The sequence below is a fragment of the Apaloderma vittatum genome, unplaced genomic scaffold (assembly GCF_000703405.1).
Source record: "Apaloderma vittatum isolate BGI_N311 unplaced genomic scaffold, ASM70340v1 scaffold3902, whole genome shotgun sequence".
NCBI classification, from domain to species: domain Eukaryota; kingdom Metazoa; phylum Chordata; class Aves; order Trogoniformes; family Trogonidae; genus Apaloderma; species Apaloderma vittatum.
In genome coordinates this window covers 24,353-49,760 of record NW_009703998.1, presented here as the reverse complement: position 1 = coordinate 49,760, position 25,408 = coordinate 24,353, and the positions used below count along the sequence as shown (strand labels likewise).

Genomic DNA, 25,408 nt, shown 5'->3' with positions numbered 1-25,408 from the left:
GCCCATGCTGCTAGTACCTCATACAGAAACAAAGCAACTAGGGCTTGGCAAGGGGCATGAAGGATATTTATAAGGTGTCTTATCATAGCCAAAAACACCATCAACAGCCCATGCAGCCGAATACTGTCCTACTTATTTCTTATGGATGAAGATGCGGATGGTGCTTCTGAAATAACATCCTTGACTTTCTATCTCCTAGCTTATAAAGTGACATTCCACATAGTTTAAGCATGGCAAAGCAGTCTGTGCTATTTGCTCAGAAAGCTATCATGTCTTCAGAACAAAAGATAAAAGAGATAAATAGCCAAGTACAATATTGTACCTCAACAACCTAAAAGCCAATCTCAAAACTGAATGGAAGAATGGAGAGCTTTTATTTCTTGGGTTTTTAAAGAATAAAGCTCGACGATTTCTTTTGAAATCTATTCAACAAGCTCTCCTAAATCCTATTACAACTTAATGTGAAATGCATCTGTTTCCGTAAGAACAATAGTGGCAGCATACATCCTTTGTAGTCTGTCCTTTGTTGTGTTTTCTATCTGTTCTTGTAGATTTTTCCACTCTAGTATACCAAACACAAAACAAGAACTGATACCATTTTAGCCAGACCATTTATTTATTAAGTTGGTGCTGGAAATTCAGTTTGTTCCTGCTCATTGCCTGAATCACGCCGAATTAAATTATTGTTCAAGGAGTGTGTAATGTAAAGAAACTGGTTTTATACTGTTCCAATATTTCTTAAACGTGAGGTCTGGCTACAGTTATCTACACCTAACAGCAAAGATGGGATATAGTCTCTGCATGCATGTATATACACAAACTTCTTGCTGTTACTGAGAGCCAAATGTACTGCAATGTATTCAGCCTGCGTATCTTAAATCAGTTCAACATCAGCTCAGCACTGCAGCATTTTTGAAGAAACTGTGCATGTAGCTGTAAATATAATATTTATCTAAGGCATGACCAAGTTGGTGGGTGAGACATTTTTATCTGATGTACACGGCTTAACTGAATTTACATTCAGCAGACTGTGAGGCATATTCATTCTTAGAAAGGCATATATTTAGAAAACCTTAGACAAATGGAGACTAGAAAGAGCAAGACATAATATGCTTTTATTAGTGCCTTGCCTGTGGAAAAAGGTGACTTTAATTATTTGTCCTCTCCAAATCCAAACTCCAAGTGCCTTTCTTGTAAATACAGGAATTTAAGTTTTAGCACCATCAGCCCTTTTAACCTTCACCTTCATCACCATTAAGGAATCAAACAATCTATTATTTAACACGATAGCATAGTTGATGCTTTTAACCTGTTCTCCCTCTCATTGTCTCTTAATCAGGTAACAGACATTAAAGAAAAGCTAAAGCTCTCTAAAAAGTTCTGGTCATCATTACCCTACACAATCTGCAAGGATGAGCGAGTGACAGCCGGTCCGTCAATCGAGGAGGACTGCTGGAACGGACACACCAAGGCAAGGTGAGGTGGACCCCTCTCCACCACACTCAGTCCAAATCCCCATCTGGCCTGAAGCAATCATGAAACTGAGGGTATTTCACAAAACTGTTTATAAGAGTGAAACGGAAATGCGGGAGAACAAGCAATTGTCCAAACGCAGCTTGTAGCCAAGATTACTTATTGTCAAGGTGCCATTAAAGCCTGAGTGTCAGTCAGGGTAAATGGGCGCACCGTGTCAGCGTATGAACACAGAAAATGTTCATTGGTTCAGCTCCAGAAGGATAATTTATATCGAGATTTCAGAGAGCTCTTTAGCTCCATTTAGCATCCCTGTGTTGGGACTGACAGCTTGTGAAGCAATTGCACTCTCGGGATATCATACTGGGATGAAACAGAAATTGGAATTTTGGCTCTATTTGCTATTGGCTTGAAAAGCTTAGGGCTATTTGCTGGGGAAAAAAATAACTGAGAAATAGGCAGCAGAGAATAAATGTAACACCCCTACTTATCTTGTGCAGAAGGCTTGACCTTACGTTACTTCATCAGAGATACTGTGGTCATCTGCCCTTGTTTGTGATGAGTTTTCTGTGAGTTTTAATTATGAAGTTTGCTTGGCTCTGGCAGTAGCAGGGCTGGAACTGGCAGATGAGCAGGTGTTTCCAAAGGTCCCAGTGTGGATTCATCAGCTGACAGAGGAGAGGATCTGATTATCCCTGCCGAGAGAGAGAGGAATTGGCTCATGGACCACAGTTAAGTTTCAGGTCTGCAGCGAGAGCCTGTGCTTTTGGGAGACAGGAGGAGTGGAGAGGTTGAGTGTCTGGTGAGCACTGAGTCCAGCAAACAGTGATACCTTCTGGCACTCAGGTACTGGAATTTTTATTTTCCTTTTGCCTGATGAAACATATGAATCCAGGATACAAAAATGAGACAGTAACAAACAAACACACACAAAAAAAAAAAAACAAGGAGGGGAAAAAAAGTGAGACAAGCACATAAAATATAAAAACTCACTAGAAATAAGATAACATAAGAAAAATCTCACAAACCTATTAAATGCCACTTTGCAGGGATGGGTGGATGGACAGATACATAGATAGATTGCACCCACCCCATCTTCTAATCATTTTTATAAGGAGCACACTTTACAGAGGAAGGTTTTGGAGTGAACGCACTCCTTTTTTCCTAGCCTTACTACATAAAGCTCAAAAGAATTCATTTTACAGACAAGAGCAGAGGGCTGTTTAGGGTGCTGCTAGCCCAGTGAAACCACTTTGAGATACATGTGAACAAACCTGTCCAAAAGCACGAGTCACTGCTCAGTTCTTCAGTCCCAGATCCAGAGAAAGTCCCTGGGGACTCTGAGAAAGACAGCCAGGAGGAGTGTCTGGCTCGTACAGGACTCATCACAAAGGAACAGTGTGAAGAGAAAAATAACAACGTGGTTTTGTGTCCCTCTGTTATATCTCTTCTTGTCAGTGGGGTTTGTAAGGTTAGTGTGCTGCAGCAGGTAAACAGAGTTTCCAGGCTTCCCAAGGTGGATGCCATGAGCCACATCAGGATGTGTGCATTAATAAGATATATGTGCTACTCTTTCTACATAAGAGCAGCCATACCTGCTGGTTTCCATGACCAACTCTAGTGTTTGTACCACATCTGGCTAATACATTTCAGCTGTCTTCTGCGCCTCCCTGGCAAAACTTCCACATTTTTGGGGAGCTATGGAGATGCATTTTATGCACATAGTTTATTATCCTCCTCTTGCAGTATGTATCGTATGAGAAACCTGGATATTTTCATGATGCCTTCTGAGACAAATGTTCTGGAGCCAGTGAGAAAAGCTACCTCTGCTGATAATTAATTCAACACAGACGTTTCACTGGATGTGGAACCACAGCTTCAAAGCATCATCTGAAAATATGGTTTTCATCTGAAAATATGGTTTCATCTGAAAATATGGAGACTCTGCTTCTCTGTCCAGTTTCTATTTCACATCCATTCACAGAGGAAATGCATAATCATAGTCTTAACAGCAGAATTCAATAAATGCTTCAGATGGAGTGAATAACAATAAATCAGGGAGATATCATAGAATGCCATGGTCTGTATATAATGCTGTTATATAATGATGAAGTAATATTGAACAATTAATTTCAGATTATCATTCAATTACTATTGCATAATATTGAGTAATAATTTCAACACTGAATAAGATGCAAAATAACTAGCATTAGATGAAAAATCACGTTTTGGCTGGTGAACAAAGACATTTACTGCAATATAAAGAAAAACATAAATGTTTCCTCAACTATATTGATTAGAATCTGTTATCACATGCTAGTTCACAAGAAGAAGGGTGGCAAAATCTGGCCAATATGCATATACCTATTTGTCTTCACTGTGTCACCTGTCATAACTACCCCTGTGCTACAATGTGGAACTGCATTCTGAATTCCAGAGAATGTGACGACAATGACAGAAAGAAAGGAAATTTAGCCACCTCTTGTTTTCCTACACATTAATACTACAAGTAAGAAGACAACATTGTGTTGGCTACTGTTGGGAAAGGAGATTGTTGCTGGTTTTGATAAGATCCTGTGGTGGTATAAAGAATTAGAAACTCTGAACTGCCAGATAGACATTACGCCTCGTGTTTCATTTTACACACCACCTTTCGATGCTGCTTTTGCAGGGGAAAGGAGTTACAAACCTGAGACCACAGAAAATGAAAACTAGGCTTTCTCCTGAGAGAGGCATTACACCAAGGTCACTTGTGGTTATTTTACTCCCCAGATATCACTTTGCTACCATGATTAATTTACAGTGACACCAGGTCACCAACTGAAGGTCACCAATCCACAAATAATCATGGGGTAACAGAGTCATCCATTTGGCACTCTCAAAGGGTGCACCTGGCTCGTTGCTGATCCTATACAAAGAATGGTTTCAATTGGGTCACATCAGGCAGAAACCAAGTGCTGTATAAATAGGAAAATGTTTATTAGGTGGATTAATCTCCTTTTTTTAAAAAAAAATCCATATTAAAAATAATAATCATAGCTACTTCAGACAGACTGTCTTTTAGAGAACCCAGTAGGGTTTCCCCATCCTATCTGTGTTCACAAAAGAACCTGAGCATAAGTTTTTGTTTAAAGTATTATCTTCTGCTAGATGTAGAGAAATAGACTTTTAAAAATATTTAGGAACTAAAAAACATCATGAAGATCAAACTTTAAAAATTTAGCTCCTTCCCTATATGCAGATAAATTCTTATCAATAGCTGATAATCTCTTCACTAATAGATGTTCTCCAGAAATTAAGGAATTTTTCTAAGAATGATGGAATTCAGGCTTTCGGATTTAAACCAATAAGTGACTTCTACTGAAGTGAGAACAGTAACCAAATCTGACACTACTCTGGTGATCAGGAGAAGACCTCCAACAAACTCAGACAACGTTTCAACCAAATCACGGGAGAGATTGTGCTCACGCACTACTCTGCATCTGGGTCGTGCTAATCCCAGGCACAAATACAAACTGGGCACAGAGTGGGTGGAGAGTAGTCCTGAAGAAATTATTTGGGGATGTTGATAGAGGAGAAGCTGAACATGAGCCAGCAGTGCGCTCATGCAGCCCAGAAGGCCAACTGCATCCTGGGACATATCAAGAAGAGTGTGGCCAGTAGGTCAAGAGAGGTGATTCTCCCCGTTACTCTGCTCTTGTGAGACCCCACCTCGAATAATGCATCCAGTTCTGGTGTCCCTACCATAAGAGGGATATGGAACTGTTGGAATGAGTTCAGAGAAGGGCCGCAAAGATGATCCACCTCTGCTGTGAGGATAAGCTGAGGAAGCTGGGATTGTTCAGCCTGGAGAAGAGAAGATTCCAGGGGAACCTCATAACTGCCTTCTAGTACCTGAAGAGAACCTACAGGAAGGCTGGAGAGGGACTTTTTACAAGAATGTCCAGTGATAGAACAAGGTGAAATCGATTTAAATTGAAGGAGAATAGTTTAGACTCGATCTTAGGAAGAAATTCTTCAGTATGAAGGTGGCAAGACTCTAGAATAAATTGCCCAGAGAGGTTGTGGATGCCCCCTTCTTGGAGATGTTCACGGCCACGTTGGATGAGGCCTTGAGCAATCTGGTCTAGTTAAGGGCAAGAGCAGGGAGGTTGGATTAGATGATCTCTAAGGTCCCTTTCAACCTAAGACATTCTATGATTCTATGATTCTGTGATTCTATAATTCTATGATACTACTCATGAGTTGTGCTCATATTCACCAGAAATATAAACTTAATAAATGTCAGCTCCAGAAGGCTGTAGTCTACAGAAGAGGTGAGACCTGTGTTCCTTTCCATGAGAAACCTATCACTCCTCTAAGCACAATGAAGAAGAAATAGAATGATATATGAGGCAGTAATTATAAACAAAAGAAAAAAATAGAGAAAGGTAAGGAATAAAAGGGAAAATGAACACCCTAATTTTCAACGTCTAGCTCAAAACTACAGCTGCCCTGAAATTTTCTTCCCCTGTCGTACATATGGAATTGTCTACTTTCCCCCATAGAGAGTCTTTAATTCCTGGTGAAATTCAGGTGGGAAGAAAGACTCACCACATCAGTGGCTGCCCTGGGAAGGTTGCTCATTGTTGACCAAAAAGTCTTGCAATGAGAATGACTTGAGTGTCCTTTACCTGGAGACAGGTAAATATAGCACCACTAGTAAAAATATGAATGAACCACTTTTCAGTAAGTGTGAAAACTGCCTATTCTTAATTGATGGCTCTAGTTTATTTTTGCATCTTTTTCTTCCAACAAACTGGCAGGTGAGCCATTTTCTCGCTTTCCTTCTGTCTCCTTGAGCTTTTCTCCAAGATGGAGAAAGAAAAAAAAAATTAAAAATAAATTGAAAATATCCTATGGGGATTACCTCCTGAGCAAACGGAATCAGATGAGGTGATCTAGTTAGCCAAACAAGCCAATTTTGCACTGCACTTATCTTTCTGGAGCAGATGTGACTGTCTACCCCCAGCCCAGCCTGAGTAAGCCTGTGCTGTATTTTGCACTCTACTGCCTACAATTCTGTGCATCTGGAGAAACTTCAGCAAAGCCTAAGTGGGATGCTCCAGTCATACTGTAAGCAGCTGCTGCAGCAAAATACGGAAAACACTGCCCTTTAAGGCAGATGTCTTTTAAAAAGCAAAACATTCCTCCTTTTTTCTTGGCTTTTTTTTTTTCATAGCTCCAGCCTTTGTATAAATGACCCTAAAAGTTCATCAGTCATTTTCAGACTTGAAAAGGAAGCAGACACCCTGGAACATTAACTGGATATTAAAAAAAAAAAAAAAGTGGCTTTAAATAGGCTTTGTGCTACTTGTCTATGATGTGCCAAAAGACATCTTTGTTGTACCTGCTGAGACAAGCAAGAACTGTGGAAAGGCTAAGGGGAACAGAAAGCATTAATATTTTAGAAAACAATGTAAATTACACTAAAATCCTGACATAGCTGAGCAAGGAGCAAACAGCAGAAAACAAACAGTATTGCTCAGCTTCTCTATACTCAGAGGGCTAAGAAAGCTGATCTTCTTTTTTTTGCTTAGAGGATGCAAAGAAGAGACACTGATTCAGGCTGGCAGTTCTCTTCTTTTCATTTATAATGGGCACACAGTTCTTGTAATGGCCAGGCCCACAAAGAGATCATTAACGAGAGGCAGAAACAGCAGCAAAGCTTAAAATTCACAGGGGTGTCTCCACTCACAGAACTGCAGCAAAAGCAGCTGTGTTCAACAACTTTGCTCAGCCAGCAACAAATCTTCTGTCAAAAAGTGGTCCCAAGACATGGTTACCAATTCAGTGTGATTTAACCCTACTCCACACACATCAGAATGCTTTTGTCAGAACATGCGCTGGGCTGCCTGTCAGAGGCTGTCACTCACGAAACACCTTGGGCTGCCTGTTCCCATATCAGTACCAGTCCTTTAAAGAAAGGAAAACAATATAAAGATATTTACATTCAATATAGGCTTTTCTGCCTTTTCTTTCCCCTCCTGAGGAAGTAGGTGAACTAGTTCAGCAATGAGGGCAGAATCTAGCTTCATATTCAGATATGTAAATTCATGTACTTAAATATAGATGCCTGTGCGTGAGACAATAAGGAGTCATTTGTGCTGCACAAGTGAGAGTAGTGTCATCTGAGACTTTCTAGCATGTTTGAGATGGGTAAGACACAGGACACTGCCTCTCATCTGGGCCAGAGGCTGGGCTGGAACTGCTTAAGCATTTTAAAAATCAGCAATTTTAAGGTGCCTGAAGAGAACCCATATATAGTCACCGAGCTAGTTTTCCACTGCCTAAACACACTTATCTACTGGTTTATGGGATGATCTAAATAGTCAAGACATCTTCATGGAGATGGCAAGTAAGACACTGGACTTACAGGATATTCAAACCCTACTGGAGTGGCAGCAGAACACCAAGGAGCATATGCTCTGAGGACTAAAGTGGCACTCAAGGCTTAATTCAGCTGCCTAAAGAAAAACACCTAATATAATTTTAGATGCCATAGATGTCCAAGACCTCCCCCTCAAGGCTGTAGATATGATGCTGAAAGCCATGCCTTGCAAGGGTAGTAATGAGGAGAAATAACCAAGAGCATTCAAATGGCACCAGATGTCTATGTTTGTGCAACTAAATCCCAACAGATGAAATCTAACGAACTAGTCATTTGGCCAAAGGCACGTGGGACTCCAACAGCTGTCCCTGCTCCACTGATGAATAAATTCCTGAGTAGTTTTGGCTAGATCTGATAACAGTCGGACGCTACTCGTATGTATTTAGACATGAAAGTTTTGGTACCTGTATAAGCCTAAAGATGAATCTTCACCCTCTCTAATTCTTTTATGCCCTAAATGCCATTCACCTGAGAATTTAAGTATCCACCTAACCTTTAGGCAATCATAAGGCAATGGATTTCTGGTGGCCCACATCCAGTATGACTCCCTTACACATCTAGGAGAGGTATGCTGGACTGCTCTTCTGAGAGGTTAAGCCCTGCCATGCCAGGAACGGTTTGAGGGTCACCAGATCCTGAGACAAATACTGTGGGGTACGTGGCAGTTTGACGGAATCACTTCTTACAGCTGGCCCCTTTAAAGTTAGATGGTCTTCAGAAGGACATCAGATCCACACAGATCATAGTGTAGAATAAGAAATTCAACAAAGAGCACACACCAGAGCACTTGCCAATTGCTTTAAATCGCCAAACTAACTCCTATTGTCTCCATATAAAAAGCTCACTAAGAAGTCAGTGCATTCTTCTTCAATTATTGACGATAAGACAAGATGAAATCAAACACAAATCAGTCTAAGTAAGCCTGTGAACTGCTGTTCAGAACTAGCCATAGCCATAGCTTCTCATGGATGGCATGCAATAAAGAGCAGCTAACCCTTCATAAACAAGGAAAGCAATCCACAGGAACACTCAGCAGTTTCAAATCACTTCTAGCTGCTAACAGCTATGGCCATTGTCATGGACAAGGTACTGGGCAAGATGGACATCCTCTCTGAGCCAGTAGGGCAATTCTTACATTCTTACTTTTTTTAATCAACTGCACCTTGAAATGGCTGATTTACTTCTGGGCTGAGTAATTTATCTACAGCAGCCATTTCATTTGTAGAGACGTGTGACAGATGGAGGTGCTGTTCCTTTGCAGCCCAGAGCTTCCCTGCGTGCCAAGGTCTCCGTCCTGCTGCCTCTAGGCAGCTCTGCAGAATTATTTCCAATTTCTATCTTTAGTGATTCATAACACTGCAGTATCTGCAGTCCTCCATACTAGGGGATGTGGCTCTGTATGCTCACCATAGTTAAGCCTGTACCACAGGAGTCTTGACAGGATCCCTACAGCATTGTTATTTCTCATTATGGTACTAGTGAAACCACAGGACGTGCAGTTTAAGGCTGAGTATCTTTGGCAGACATGTTTATGTTCACACTCTGACTGAATTATTCTCATGCAAGCTTCCAAAGACCATTGATGACAAATGAGTCTCGTCTTGCAAAACTAGGACCTATTACGATGAGACTAAACCCTTCCCTGGTGCATCAAAGCAGTCATAACTTTGTGAACCTCCAGAAGCAATACAAAACTTATTTTCCATTAACCCTGACTTCAGCAGAAAAAGTCCTTTCTTCTCCCTTATTTTCACTTTTATTTTTAAGGGTTATTAGGGGTTTTTTTTCCAGACCAATACAAGCATAACACTGACACCAATGCCAAATTTGAATATTGATAGAGAATTGGGCTGGCCTTTAGTAGGCTAGACTATGCTATCATTACTAGCTGAGCACATATGCACATGAGGAGTCCCACAAACATCACTAGGAGAGCCTGTTATGCAGACTAATTACAAAATAGATCATATCCTGAAAAAGAACATGAACAAAGGGCAGATCTGCCCCAAATCTCTTGTAGTCAAAATATGAGACAAAGATAGTAGGTAAATAAAGACAGACAAGAGAGAACAGGAAAGTAGTGGTACACTAATTTCTCAGGATACCATGCCAAAAATAATATTAGCCCTTTATCAATCTAGCAGCTCTAAAATTCACAGATAATTTCTAACAGAGATTCCAAGCGGGACAAAAAGTAGCTCCTCAGATGCCTATGAGGAGAGTTTCCTGAGGAGAACCGCAGGGGACAACAAAAGATGATGAAGGTTTTTACCATAGGATGATAGGAGGTATGGGCTGATTTTCATAGGAGAGGGATACCTGCAAAAGCACACTTGCTGCCTGTGAGCAGCCTCAGACTGCATTTGCCAAGGTCAGAGAAGAGAATGCTGCAGTAACCAAGAAATAGGCTAAGATTCTGAAAAGAAAATAAAGTCAGGTATGTGAATGGCTAGGAAATGCCATATGTTAAATATGTTAAGCAAAAAAATATGTGGGAGATGCAAGTATAGCCTGTTTGTAAAGAATGAGGATCAAAACAAAGGGAATACTGGAGTTCGGTAAACTTGCAGCACCATTTACAGGCCTGTATGTCAGAGAGACTGGAGGTGGTGTTCCTGGTGGTCAAAAAAAAGGTGTAAGGAAGAACTGGAGAAGAAAGTTAATTAATGTGCTTCCTTCAAACAAAGAGAGACATAACGCCCCACAATAGCCTTCCAAACTACCTCAGAGCAACAAATATAGTCAGTGTAATGAAGTTCATATTTTCAAAGCAGAAAGAAATAAAACCAGAGGAATGCGCAGTTAGACAATTTAGTGTGCAACCATTCATATTCAGTAGAGGATATGAACATATAGTGACTTACTGCTGGCTAGTGAACATCTTCCATAGTACACGCAGCCAGCCAGTGCACTTGCTGGGGAGAGTTAGGAGGTTTGAGAGCTTAAATCCTTCCTGCTCTCCATGCAGCTGAGAAACTAAAAAGATCCTTTAGAGTCTGTAAAATTAAAAACCATATTTTTAAAATGGTTTCACTGGAGCTGTTTAAGAACTGTGTAATCACTATCGGTGCCAAATTGCTTAGCACAGCATTTACTGTACAATCCCTTATTTCTGAACCTTATTGCATTTTAAACTAATCATTCATCTTGCTGTACAGATACTTGCCTGAGATTATGAATGATGGCTTGACCAACCAGATCAACAATCCAGAAGTAGATGTGGACATCACAAGGCCAGACACCTTCATTCGACAACAAATCATGGCCTTACGTGTCATGACTAACAAGCTGAAGAATGCGTATAATGGAAATGATGTCAACTTCCAGGATACAAGTACGAAACTATTAACTTTCACTAAATAAGTATATTTTTGGAACACATTTATAAATTGATTCCATTGCAATGGCTTTCTTCGTGCTCTGTGCTGCTGACAAAGTTGAAAGAAAGTTGTTTTCTATCTCATGAATTCTATCCCGTGTTTCTTTTGCTTTTCTATTGTATCTTCATGTCAAATGCATCAAGACACTGAGTGCTTTCCTTAATGCCAGCAGTCCACTCCTTTTTCAGAAGAGCATTTAATCACCTAATTAAATCACAGTGGCTTTAATTCAGATGCCCTACTGAATGAAAGTTAGAACCACCAACACTTGCCCATTCCCAAGGTGCTCATCCCTACCGGGTGGAAAGGGAATGGAAAAAAGAGACAAATGTCATAACCCATGGCCTTCATGTTGTTTTCCTCACTTCTTTGTGCCAGGTGATGAAACCAGTGGCTCAGGCAGCGGCAGCGGCTGTACCGACGACATCTGCCCCACGGAGTTTGATTTCGTCACCACCGAAGCACCACAGGTCGACTCTGACAGGAGGGAGGTGGATGCTTCAGCCACACAGCCTGGCTGGTCACTGCAGACGTTGCTCATCATCTTCATCAGTCTCGTACTGCAGAGACAGTGGAGATAATCCTGGATCCAGTCGGAGAAACTGTGTTTTAGGTACAGAAACAGCCAACTTTCTCCTTTTCTTACACTCTTGGACAATGGACCATGCCACAAACACTTGCAGTTTTCTACAAGAAGAGAGCAGTACTGCAACCTGCTTCCCTTTTTTTGTTTTCCCAAAGAGTATCAGGTGCCAGATCGAACTGTTTCCTGCTTTTTTCAGATATTTCTGAGGATGATATCCACTCTTGAGAGAATTATTTCTCAAACCTTTATTACAATAGACTTTCTGAGCTTCATTTCCTTTTATGCTGCAAAAGTAAAAAAGGATCTACAGTGTGTGTTTTTCCCTAATGAGAAAAAAGAGGGGGGAATAAACCAAGAAAACAATTTTCTTTCTGAATCAGGCCTGACTCGAGGCTGCTGGATTTCAACACAATATCAACGAAAGAAAAGAAGAAAAGAAAGGAACAAAAAAAAAATGCAACCATTCTTCACTGACAGCCAGGTTTCCTTTAAGGAACTTCTGTAGGATGATTCAGGTCACCAGAAAAATCATAAATGTAGGGAGGAAGTCTGGATTTTTTTTCCAACATAAAAGTATGTCTCAGCGGTGAATGTCTTGCACTCCATCTGCTAGCCACAGCAGATTGGTATGAAGGTAGAGAAGTTGAAAAATAAGTTTATCTTTTAGTATGATAGTAGCTCCACTAGCTCCAGAGTATCATGTTACAGTTGTTTAGGATTTAAATCTTAATGCCCAGTAAAAAATTGAGTAGTAGCACGATTTCACCTAGCTTCTTTTAGTATTTATCCATGTTATACAATTGGCACAGATTTCCACTTAGCTCACCATCAGCCATGGTGGTAATGCTAAACACCACTCCTGACAAATCTTCCCTCAAGGGTTTGGACAGAAAATAATCTCTTGTGATATAATGTCTTTCCTTTTGTCACTGTTCTGACATCGATTAGGACTTTCTGCTACTATGTTCATTATCCTACCAAGACGGCAATTCTCTAATGGACTAACAGCGGCCGGATCAATAGTGTGTTTCACACCTAACTACATCTTTCATATGAGTTAATTTCAGTGTCACAAGGATTTCTTCTACAAAATTTCAGAAAAAAAACAAATATATAGTACTGACATGGAGATTTCTTTCACTTTTTTAGTCTTAGTATGATCATCTATTTTTATATATATAAATATATATATATCACAGATTTTAACTTCTTAATTACAAGCTCAGGGTTGACACTTCTTTGTAAGAAAAAAAAATGCTTGGTCAACCAGCTCTTCTTTTTTGTGCCGCTCTGAAAAGTAACCTTTTAATGACTGGTGAGCACAAAAATCAAAGAAGAGAGTCTTTTACATATCCAGTTGTCCATTTCTTAAGAAGTTTGGCGGGTGGGGGAGAAAACCTCTCTCATATGTGTGTATTTGTGGAGAGCATGTGAGTTCGTGTGACAGGCCTAGAGAAGGACACAGATGTTATTTGTGATGGCAATTGTACTCTCAGATTCTTCAAGGATACATTGCTTTAACAATCACTGTCTAAATGACCATGGTCCTGTATAGAGCTTCCGTCAGTCACATGTGGTCGTAAGAGCCACGACAGAAGTTGTTTAAATCCTGGACAAACGAGTGTCAGCAATTAGACATCAAAACCTTCCCTCTTCCACCAGCCACAGAGTTCTGCGACAATTCTGCTTGGTGCTGAAATGATTCACCAGAAATTTTTTTTCCTGATTCTTACAGTGACTCTGGAAGTGGTATAGACAAATTGTGGTAACACTGTAAAGCCAGCCAACCACATTACAATTTAACAGCAGAGTAGGTAGATCATACCCATTGCAATCTCTTTTTCTTGTCAAATTATAATTAGCTATCGATTTAGGCATGGAATTAAAGTAGAAAACACACAGCACGTTAGGATAAAGTATACTTAAGCACTTTTACCAAAAAAAAAGTATTTACAAGCTGTCTATATAGTATGTCTAATAACAAAAAGCATAGGTTTTGAGCCACTTGTATTCCATTTGCTTTTTTTACCATTTGTTTGTTTACTTCAAAGTATAATGATCTATTCTTCTGGGCCCAGCCTAGTGTGTAGGAGTAGCTGGCAAGGTGTTCAGATCACACGTACCTCACACCGGCTGCAGCGGTGCTTGCTGCTTCTCTGACGGGTCCCTCTGGAGCGGACCTTGTGATTCAGCATTTAATGTCTTCACAAAGTTAAACAGCAGAGTTTAAGCCAATTCTCACAGGCTTCTTCATCAGCCCTGGGACAGCGGGTACCAAGAAGAGGATTTTTCTTTTAATTCCTTTTTCCTGAACTTGACCATGCAGCTTTCCAGAAGAAAACCTCTTTAAAACTCTCCCCTGGTCCATCTCCTTCTGCCCATACACACGCATTTTCTACACTTCTCCTCCTCAGCAAGTTTGTTTCAGGACATGCTGAGTGCCATTTTGATTTACCCCATTGTGTGTTTATTCAGTGGTAACTGATACTATTTCCATCTGATTATTCTGGGCCTGGAAGCTTATTGACAGATAACACAGTCCAAGGCCCCTTGAGGAAAGTCCTGCTCCATGCTGCTGGTTAAAGAGCTGATGGACTCCTCGGCCCACATTTAGGTGATCTGATGACTATCTTCAGCTGGTGCAGCCAAACTGGATGTCCAGGGTGCTCTCGGCTATTTGTAGACCTCCATGGGCTTGTGGGCAAGGAGTAAGAGGGTTCCCTAAGAACTAGGGGGTTTGCTGATGGCTGTTCTCACTCAAGGAGCTTGCAGGAGGGGCCCTGCTCTGCTTGGATAGGATCTTAAAAACTGCCGGTGAAACAACAAATTACACTGATTTTTGCTGAAATGCAATTTTGTCTCGTGGGAGTTCTGCCAGAAATTTATGTCTTCCATATTATTTGTCCTCTTATTTTGCTACTATGCATAGTGATAGCTTGCCAGGAGATGGAGATGCCTCTGTGTGAGGTATTAGACATACATTTCTTTAATAGTCCCTAAAGATTGAATATTCTCTTCATACATTGCATTTTTCTGAGATTAAGAGAGCTATTAAATCTACAGAGCAAATGAAACTGGGAATGAAGGAAAGAAAAGAAAAAGCATTTGTTCATAAATGCAAGAATCTACATAATTTTCAATGTTTTTATTTGCACATTCTTTACACTCAATAATTCTTCTTCTAAGGTAATTTTTTGGTGTGTCACAATTTAAATATTTCTCTTCTGCTAGCGGCCGGTAAAGTAGAAAATCATAAAAAGGACAATTACCTGTTCAAGAAAGAGAACCTAAGTCCTAAGAAAAAATCCTTTGATTGCATAAAACCTTTTGTGCTGTGCAATACAGAACTTCTTGACATTTTATGATCTTTTGAAGTGAAGGCTATTAAAAAAATTACATGCAATTAACATAACTAGTGCTATAGACCCATGTCAGGTTTTCCATTCTAGTGTTATTTAGCTCGCTTTTGTATTATTCCCAGATTTTTAGTGTTCAGTGTACTGCAGATTCTTCTGCTAATGACTCAGTACTCACTACTGTAACTGCAGTGTAGACTACCTGAACTCTGGCCAAACTTAGGCATTTCAAAAAAGACATTTAGAAATAACTGAAAAAAAGAAGGTAGAGATTTCCTGCTAAAGAGGAAGAGCAGGAGAACCTGTGCCTTGGGGCTGTGGTAAGGGCTGATCTATTGAAACCCCCGAAGAGGCATCACAGAGCTCTATCCACGGAAATCTTCCAAAATCTGAGTCTCAGCCATACAAATCACCCCAGTTCTGCAGGATTTTTAGCAAGGACCATTCCCGCAGATGTGTGAACCAGTTTGAGCTGCTTCCATGCAAAATGGCTAAGAGCTAGAGCTCTTGTTCTTGGGAGGTGGACTGTGTGTACAGCATCTCAGCAGGCAGCAGTTGCCTTCAGTTTACTAACTGACTCGGAATCATTATCCAATGTAACTATACTTATTCACCAAGACTTTTATTACTTCAACGTGAAAAATAAATTACAGCAGTGATGCGAGTTGTGGTTTTTGTTTGTAATTTACTTTCAAAGATGATCTATTAAAACTTACTACAGAAAATTTTAGAATTATTCTGCTGGGAAAATCAAGTTTCTACAGATTTCATTATGGAAACAAACATCTGGACAGACTTCAGATATTTAGAAGAAATCCACATTTCAAAGACCGTAAAGCTATATTTACTATATTAACCCATAAACACCCAAACCTACTAGACAAGAATTAATAGAGTTAACACTAGAATATTAAATTGAATTGCAAAATCCAAAATTTCAAATGGAAATTTAAGAGCCAAAGGCCAAGTCTTAGCTGTGGGGCTGAGAATATGTTGTCAAAACATAATAGACACAGCAATGCCTGCTTCCAGGAAAATTAGGGCAGCTGATGTACTGAACAGGGCAATGTTTCCATTTACAGCTATTCACATGGACAGTGAGGATCATATTAACATGTGTAATTATGACTGGTTTTTGATTAAAAGAAGATAAAGAAGATATTACCATTTTTAAAATAAAATTCTAGCATTGGGCAATAGAGATGATCTCAAATTAATTCAGTCAGAACTTTTTCCAAGTCATTCCTATTCACATCTGCTAACCAATAAAACCACACAATCACTTGAAGGTAATTTGCCAACATAACATGAAGTGTTCATTTACAGTACTTACTATTTTTTATACTAAACTGACTACATATTTACAATTCTCATTTTGCACCATACGTGATTGCATAATAAACTTACAAATTGCACCTGAGTGAAATCCCATCCCCATGACAAAGCAAATGAGAGCTTTGCCATTAATAAGGATTTTGACTATAATCAGGGAGAAAAAAAAGTCCTTTTTTCTGGAAGTTGATCATATTTGCTTCCTTTCTGACTCTTGATAAAACAAAACAACATTGCCCGTAGAACAGTTGACATTAGTGTCCTCACCTGCAAGTTTCTAAACTTTACTTCAAAGCAGTCTCAGTTTTTCTGCCCAGCTTCCCCACAGTTGAGGTCCCTGAACTGTCTAGAAGTTGAAGAAAATCACGTAGTTTGTGTTTTGAGTTTAAAGTTTACATGGCTAAATCAAGCCATTTCAATGGGTCAGTATTTTAACAAGCTCTCATTTCACCTTTAGTTTTAATTCTGTAGGGTTGATACTTAACAGTGTAAAATGCATGAAAGGCTTTTGTCTCATGGTGCACAGAAAAAAAAATTCTTCTTCCTTTTTCCCCCTTTATTCTGCCACCAGGACATTTGGGAGGCTTAACACTTTAAGCACTAGGCAGCATCCAGTTGTGTAGTTTGTTTATTAAACTCAGAACAGCTGCATTATCAAAAGTAGTTTTCTTTTTTCTTAAAGAGGGAATAGGAAAAGGGAGTACCTATTCATCATTAGCAAAAAAGAGGTACAGAAAGGCAAATATTTGTCTTAGATATAGTGGGGTGCTATCCACCAGTATCTCTGAAGATTTTTTAAAGCCAGGTTTCCGGGAAGACAAATCTACTTCCTCTAAATCAGAAATCAGTATGAATTTCTTCCTTGATAACATATATGAAGTGTGTAGCTTTCAGTTCCAAGTGTTGGGGAAGTTGGAAAGAAATTTGCCTTCTTCGAAGTGATAGGATAGCCATTTAGACAGGTCTTCTGCTCTCAACTCCTGGAGCTGCTTTTACACCTCTCCAGGGCTCTGCTGAGCTCCCACACAGATCACCTGAAACAAGGAGCCTCCTGGGCATGCAAATTGCCCCTGCCCACCATGGATTTTTTTTTCTTCCAAGATGGTTAGAGAGACAACTGAGGAATGAATGAGGAGAGCAGGGACTTCATAGTGAGACACACGAGATACAAGATTGTGGGAGATTAACAATAAAATCACAGGAGGGGCAGCTGGTGCTCCTCACAGCTGTCCACATCTTCCTTTCAACCTATAGTCTGTGAATTTTCTGTGTAATCCAATTACACTCATCCACTCATGGACACAGCAAAGGAACAAATACTACTTCATAAATCAGTGGTGTTTCTGCAGTCTGCTGCAAGGTTCCTCTCTCCTTAGTTTCCAGGTATGCTGGCTAATTCCACATCTTTCAGCATATGAGGAGGAGTTTACAACCTAAAGTAGATTTCTGTGTCAGTTGTCCTTTTTTTCCTAAAAATATACATTATTTAGGCAAAAAAGTCTTTCAGATTTCTCACAAAAATGGCTCAATTCCTCTATACATCTAGTGAATTTTCTTCTCAAGCCTGAAGACATCACTCACAGAAGCTTTGGAGAAAGCCCAAGCTCCAGTAATTCAGCCAAGGTTTCTTTGAGGTCTCCCAAACTCCACTAAATATCCCAAACACCAGGTTACAGGTGGGCTGTGCTCTTTCTCCTCCCTCCGAGCCTCAAAGTACTATCCAGGGCCAGAAAATCTTGAGCATTTCATCAAAGCTAGTGCATTCCAGAAAAAAAAAAAATCATTTTTGGCAAGTCCATATTTCCTGGTGATAGACATTTCTAGCTAAAGCTACCTGTCTGGCTCTCTTCCTCCTGTGTGCCCCATGTCCCATCCGTCTGTGTCCCAATGATCATTTTCTTCTCCAGGCTGAACTGTCTTTTCAGTTATTTTTAGCTCACTGGCTTTTCTATCTCCCTTCTCCAGATCTCTGTGCCTTTGGCAGCACTTAACTCTTCTCTTTTCAGAGAGAAGATGTAGCAACAGAGAGATTTGGTCCACTTTGGTTGGGTTTTTTCCCAGGCTTTGTCAAACCCCACCTTTATCTTTAATTCTCTACTCTAAACATGCTCTGCTGAGTGTATGTTCTTGGTCATCTGATATAAATCCTATGACTTTTTTTTTTAATCTAGCATATAATTAGAGCTTATAGAATATATTTTGGCTCATTCATTCATTCAGCTGTGGCAAAATTCTGTTTCTTCCTTGTAATTATAGCAAGAGCCAGCAAGGGCAATGGCAAAGAATTTGTGGATTTTCTATAGCAAGACTAACTGAATGGGTAACAACATCAAGAAACAATTCATATTAGTTCTGTAATTGATTGGTTTAAAGTTTGGTGTTGGATTATTCTTTTTCCTTTTACTTTATTTAAACTTTCTGGGCTTTATTTTATTTACTTGCACATTGGCTACATGTACTTTATGTTACATGCATATAATATAACTCCAGATTAATTGTTCCAGTCTTTAGATAACACAGACTAATTTTAAGTAGCTGGTCAATCGTAGTCTCCTTTTAAGAGCTACAGAGTGGTGCTCATTCTTAAAAACTTGCCCAAAGAGAAGTCAGAGTTGTTCAGATTTCAGTTTTGTGCTATTAGTTGAGTTTGAAGCTGCAAGAATATTTTGTAAATAATTTGTGAATATGTGCATGTACATGAGAAGGGAGAAAGAAGCACTTGCATCTCTAAAATATCCTGAAGCTTCTTTTCAACTTTTACCCAATCTGAATACAAATTTACAATTGAAGAATTTACATTCATATGTTCAGTGATGCCAAACTACACAAATTGGTGTATACTGACTCCTCCCAGCTTTGTTTTGTTGGTGAGCAATATAATTTCATTTCCACTAGCAATTTTGTTACATTTATCAAATTCAAAGACAGGGTGTTGTTTAAGTAGGTCAGATGTCTTGATTTGGGTATCAGCTGACATTTATATTTGCTTGTTAAACTTTTATGACTCCAGGCATAAGAACATTGCTTGAAAGCATGCAAATTGTTAGCTCTGGTTTTGATGCTCTATTTCTAGATTAGTATGTAGTGTAGTGAAATGTAAATTGATAGGGGTGATATCTGAATGCACGTCAAGTTTAGAATAAAATTGGGTTTAGAGAGAAACAGGATTGGGTTGAAAAAATCTCATTAAACATTAAACCTGCTTTTCTATTGATCTGATTTTAACATTTCAGACTAATCTAACACCAAAAAAAACCCTAAAACCTACAGATGCTGTTTATAGATCAGACTTGAAACTAAATGGTACAGTTTGAGTTTTGGGAGAGTTCCAATCAAAATGAAAGCTAAAGAAAAATCCCCAAATCTCTTGTCTCTTACTTACAAAAATACAGTATTTAGCAGCATATGGCAATGTGTGTATATATATAGCAGTATAGCAAGGCAGAGTTTGAACTTTTATGGAAAAGATTCTTTATGGCTTTGTAACTTCCAAGAATACCATGGACAGAAATAGAAAAATATATACAATTGTTTTGATAGATTTGTGAAACAGGTTTCACAGAGTCCAATATTTTTTGTGCAAAATGCCTTAAATTGCTTCCAGTAGGGCTAATGCAATTGAAGTTTCTTCTGTAAATAGCCTTTTATAATATTTACTTCGGATGCAACACTAGATTTTTCGTTCCACTACGATCATAAACAGCCTTATGATTACTAACTACAACAGACGGACTATGAAAGATCTGCTTTATTAGCTGTAAATGCACTTTCAGTCCACTTGTAGACTTAGAGCTTGGAAGCAAGAGGTGACATTGCCAAGAGCACTGAGACCATCCTCATGGGCAATCCTTGCGTTCTCTTGGGCTTGAAATCCTTTCCCACCAACTCCTTTTCCTCTCACCCCACCTGTCTTCATGAAAAAATGGCTGTGTCTTAGGGCCTCGGGTCTTGGTGCCTACATGACAAGGCCTGTCACGTAGGCACCTCACTTAAGCACCTGGAGGCAGATTTCACTGGTGAGACAGGAGCTCAAGGATTCACCCAGACTCTTCCCTTTCCTCCTTGTTGGCACAACGGTGCCTCTTCCTCACACCAGTGCTGGAGTGAGGAGCCTAGAGAGGGAAATCATCTGGGGAAATCATAGTATAATGACTTTGTTTCTGGGCCAAACTAACCCTAATGTAGCTAGATGTACAAGCAACAGGCATTCGTTGTTCTGAATGATGGCCAATGCTGTTACATTCATATTCCTCCTTATAAGACATTTGAACCTGTCAGCTTCCCTCGCTATGAACATGCAAAGTGACTGCCTTCAGTACGCATGTGTACAAGGGGTGGAGCTCAAACAGGTCCCTCCTAAAATCCCAGTCACTATTCCAAGGCTGCTGAAAGCAGTGCAGGGGGCTCCAGCCAGCCCAGAGAGTTAGCAAGGCGCACACTGCCGAAGAGCAGAAAGCAGGTTAATACAGTGCCTCAAGGGTGAGAACTGCGATAAAGATGCCCTTCAGCTTTAATCAGTAATGCCCTCAGTCATTTGTCAGTCTCAGCCCTCACCACATCAATGAAAGACCTTCTAAGAGTTCAGTAGAGAAAGTAAGGTTGATATACACAATGCTGACAAATCACTAACACACCTCTCGCAAAATAGCTGGTTGTTATGACAGAAAATAACTTCTTAAAAGCTGAAAATAATTAAGTGCAGCATCCTCTGTATCCCCTGCCATCTCTTGGGACTCCATAACGAGGAAATCCTTTATCTTTCCCCAACCTATTTTTGGGGGATTAGTACTCAAAACGTGGCAGAAACCAAAACCCTACCTATAAAGTACTCATTCAGTGTCCGATTTCCAAGGTCTCCTGCTTTTCCACTTTTTTTCCTTTTTGCATTTCTGAGAATGACACACTCACGTATCGTATGTGAGTATGCATCTCTCTCCTTGTATACACATTTATTTACACATGTACACACATATATATCTATAAATACATCCACAAGCCAGTAAATTTCAAGTGTATATGCTATGAAAGAGTATTGGAAGGACTCCATTTACCTCAACATGACACAGACCTAACAAGGAGGACAAGCAGGAACTTGTGCTTTAGAGATGGTTACAGCTTGTGTCTCTGTAAGTGTTGTTGCAATTTTGTGAAACAACTTTGGAAAAGAGTAAGTCTGGAGAAATTATTTGGGAACATCCATTGGTACTAGTAAGGAAAATGTGAAAAAAAGACATCCAGAAAAAACAACAACGTCGATAGTATCTCATTCACAGTATTTTGGGGCCTTACTGATATGAATTTCATTATTTCTTGTTTTTCATTTGAATGCAAAAAAAACTTGCAGAAGCTCAATGAGCTTTTCAGAACCCCTACCTCCCTTCTTTCAGGCTACAATAGTTGTTAAATTATGACTTTTCTATATTTATAAAACTATGTTCTTAAAAAATGAATGGTGTAAAGTACTGATGATCAAAACTGTCATCCTATTTGGTAGGGTTTTTTTAAAATGAAATTCATAATCCGTGGAAAGTGGCTCTTACTTCTAATGGTATCATCTCATCCCTCTTAACTGAAGTACAGCTTTATAATCGTACTGGCACTGTCCATTGCCCAAGAATGACACCACACAACAGTACCCGATGGATTACTCCCCACAGCCACTGTGTCTTTTTCATCACATCTCTTCTTTCCACATACTTTCCTCCAGAAAGTTTCGATTAGTAGAAATGGACTCCTATTTCCCTGTGGGTAAAAAGAAGGGAAGTGTCTGACATTTGCAAGACAATCTCAGACAGTTCTGTTCGGCCCGTTGCTTCTCCATTTCCCCTTGAGTCTTTACTAAGTCCAATGCACAACAGTTAATGTGTTTTTCACAAAGCCGTGATCACTACTGTAAATACCACTCCTTCCCTCAAGACTTATAATGAATTCTTTGTTTCTTAAGCTTGTTTCTGTCACAATTTGTCGCGCCAAGGGCGTTAAAGATTATATTTGGAAATCACAGAACAGTTAAACCATAAACTGTCATGTTCCTGTCCATTAGTAAGAAAAGTTTGACTGCAGGGATATTTTGCTGGAAAGGTTGTATTAACAGTTATTTACATATATATATATACATAATTGCAATGCTGCACCTGCTTCTTTCACGTACCTTAAAATTACTACCAGATAATGAGTGACCTCCTATAAAACTTATTTTTTGTAACACATCTTCCTGAAATATAGGCATTAGAAGACCTTGCTACTCAGTCAAGGCAATTTTGCCTGGTGCAATATTATGTTACTAGACAAAGGCAATTGAAAATGGCCATACATTTTACTTTCTAAATCGATACTTTCTTTTGCTGCCTACTGGAAAAACCCTTTTTTAGTGTTTACAACACATTTGAGAATTAGGATAGGATTGTAATATTCAGTAACAGGCTGAGACAATAACTACCATTCTTAAAGATTAATTTTATTTGCCCTGCCTTTTGCCTGCAAACATTATCCACATAATGCTTTTCAGACAGATTGTACCTTGTTAGTTTCCCTGCTTCATAGTATACATATATTAATGAATATGTATTTTCATTGATGACAGTGTAAGGCAAGTTATTTCTCTCATAGTGTTATTCTACTGTTTATTCATGTGCATATTTTAAATTTGCGATGGCTTGTTGGAAAGTCTAATTGATTGTCACTGATTACTAGCCAAAGTTTTGCTTTTGTTAAGATACCATTACATAAAATTCTGATCATTACATGAAAGTTTAATTCTGATTATTAGATCTTAAGGATATTCTTTTTCAAAATCATAGCAAATTCTTTATATTAATCTTGCCATAATTGGACTGGTAAAGCATTAGAATATAAAATCCACAATTAAATAGCTCTCCACACAGAGAGAGCAATATCTCAGCTAGAAAAGATCAAATTGCTTGTCAGGAAAGTCTTACTGATGCAACACCCAAAGTCTCATGTAGACCATCTGCTATAGGTATCCAGTTGCAGCAACTCCTGCTGGCATTGCAACATCAAGAAAGCGATGAGGGAGTCAAACTATCGGCCACCAAACACCGTGAGACCTTGACTGTCTCTGTTATCAACAAACAGGAAATTAACAAATCAACAAATAAGGAAATATATTCTCTCTGCCTGCTGCAGGTGCATATGCTATATGCTGCTCCTACTTCTCTCCGTTGACAGTAGAGAGGATCTTTGATTTGGCATCATAGTGTAATAAGCCACGTGAATGATTCCTGACCCATCTTCACCTTAGAAACTATTATAGACATGCACAGTGCCACAGTAGGTGGTTTGCACACAGCCCATTAACTGAAGTGTTAAAGACAGGTGATCAGAAGCACTCATTTTTGGTGAGGTAACCATTCCCAGGGTGTAAGGGTAAGGACTCCCTGATGTAATTCCTTTCAATCCAAAGTTTAAAAGTGTTACAGCAATCTGGACGATGTAATTCACGCTGTGTGAGGACTATGCAATGGAGGATCAGAAACGCCTTCCCCAGCCTCTCTGGTCCTCCTTCCACTGAAGCTAGTGAGAGTTTGCCATCGGCTCCAGTACTCGGAGAAACATACCTAACAAGTTTGTTACTAACCATTTAAATCTGAGCTTATATCCTTGGTGTCTATCTCTCAGACATCACTGATGACACTTACTTTATTAGTTCACAATTACAACAGTTAATATAGTGTGGGGCGATCTTTTACACTGTTGCTTAATATTCAGTACTGTATGTATATATATACTTGACACCTCAGTGAAGACTTTGACATGCCTTATTCATTCTAGTTATTTTTATGGTATTGGTTTTGTTAGATTGCTTTACCATATAAAGAATAAAACTATAACTGCTCTGACTTAAAATTGTCCAATTCATTTTTATCCAAGACATGTTAAACTAATCTAAATCATGTCCATCAGTTCTTTTCATTCTCATCACCCTTCATTCATACCATGAAGGCAATGTATATTGGTGGTTTGAAAACAGGGATTTGATATTCTCTGATGGACTACAATAAATATCTGAAGTAAGTACCTGCTTCGTGTCTTGTGGTTTCTTGGTTGCGAAATGAAAAGTGCTCTCTGCAGGCCAGCGATGTTAATCCCATGATTGTCAGCTACAGGATAATCATGAGGTAAAATGCATCTTTACAATAATTTATGAAGAGTTCATGCTACAGCATTCTGCTTCTAGCTATATTTATGTGCCATGCATGTTCACCTAAAACCTGTCAGAGAAGTGAAAAACATTGTCGAAGTGTCAAAAGTCATGATACCTAAGGATGAAACTTCAGGCAGGCGTTATTTATTCTCTTGCAAAAGGTGAGAACCTTCTGTGACTATGCATAAGAGTTTAAAAAATGATAATTGTTATTTTGACTTACCTTTTAGTTCTAAATCAATCAGATTGGGAGCTAATTTAGTGGTAGCATTTTATTGCAACTGTAGAACACTTTTTTTTTTACATAAGACTGTTCATGATACAGGAGTCTTATAATGTAAATCAATCTTGTTCTTTAAGAAATATGGAATCAGGCTAATTAGAGGGGTATGTTTCTCCATTTTAGTTTGATTTAGTCCAGTTCCTGCAGTGGAGTCTAAGATTTCATACCAGGTTTTTAAACTATCAGAATAGCCTCCTTAAAAGTTCTTGTGTTGAAGAAGAAAAATTCTTCTCTTAAGGGCTTTGTTCAGCTGTGCCTACATATTGCTGTCTCGTGTCGCTCGAAACAGCTTAGGCTAGTCAAGACATCTGCCCAAAGCCAGCAGATATGACATAGGAGCTGCAGAGGCCTTGCACCCTTCCGGACTGGCAGCTGGACATCCAGGTGGGATGATCTTGAAAACC

General features: G+C 39.3%; 1 protein-coding gene across 1 annotated transcript; it reads left to right on the top strand.

Annotated features, from left to right (window-relative positions):
* Positions 1 to 1,339: 1,339 nt before the first annotated feature.
* Positions 1,340 to 11,864, top strand: GPC6 (glypican 6; the record flags this gene model as incomplete). Its single annotated transcript, XM_009864856.1, has 3 exons — positions 1,340 to 1,476; positions 11,062 to 11,237; positions 11,662 to 11,864. Coding segments are annotated over 3 exons (516 nt in total), but the record flags the coding sequence as incomplete, so codon positions are not given.
* Between the last annotated feature and the right edge of the window lie 13,544 nt (positions 11,865 to 25,408).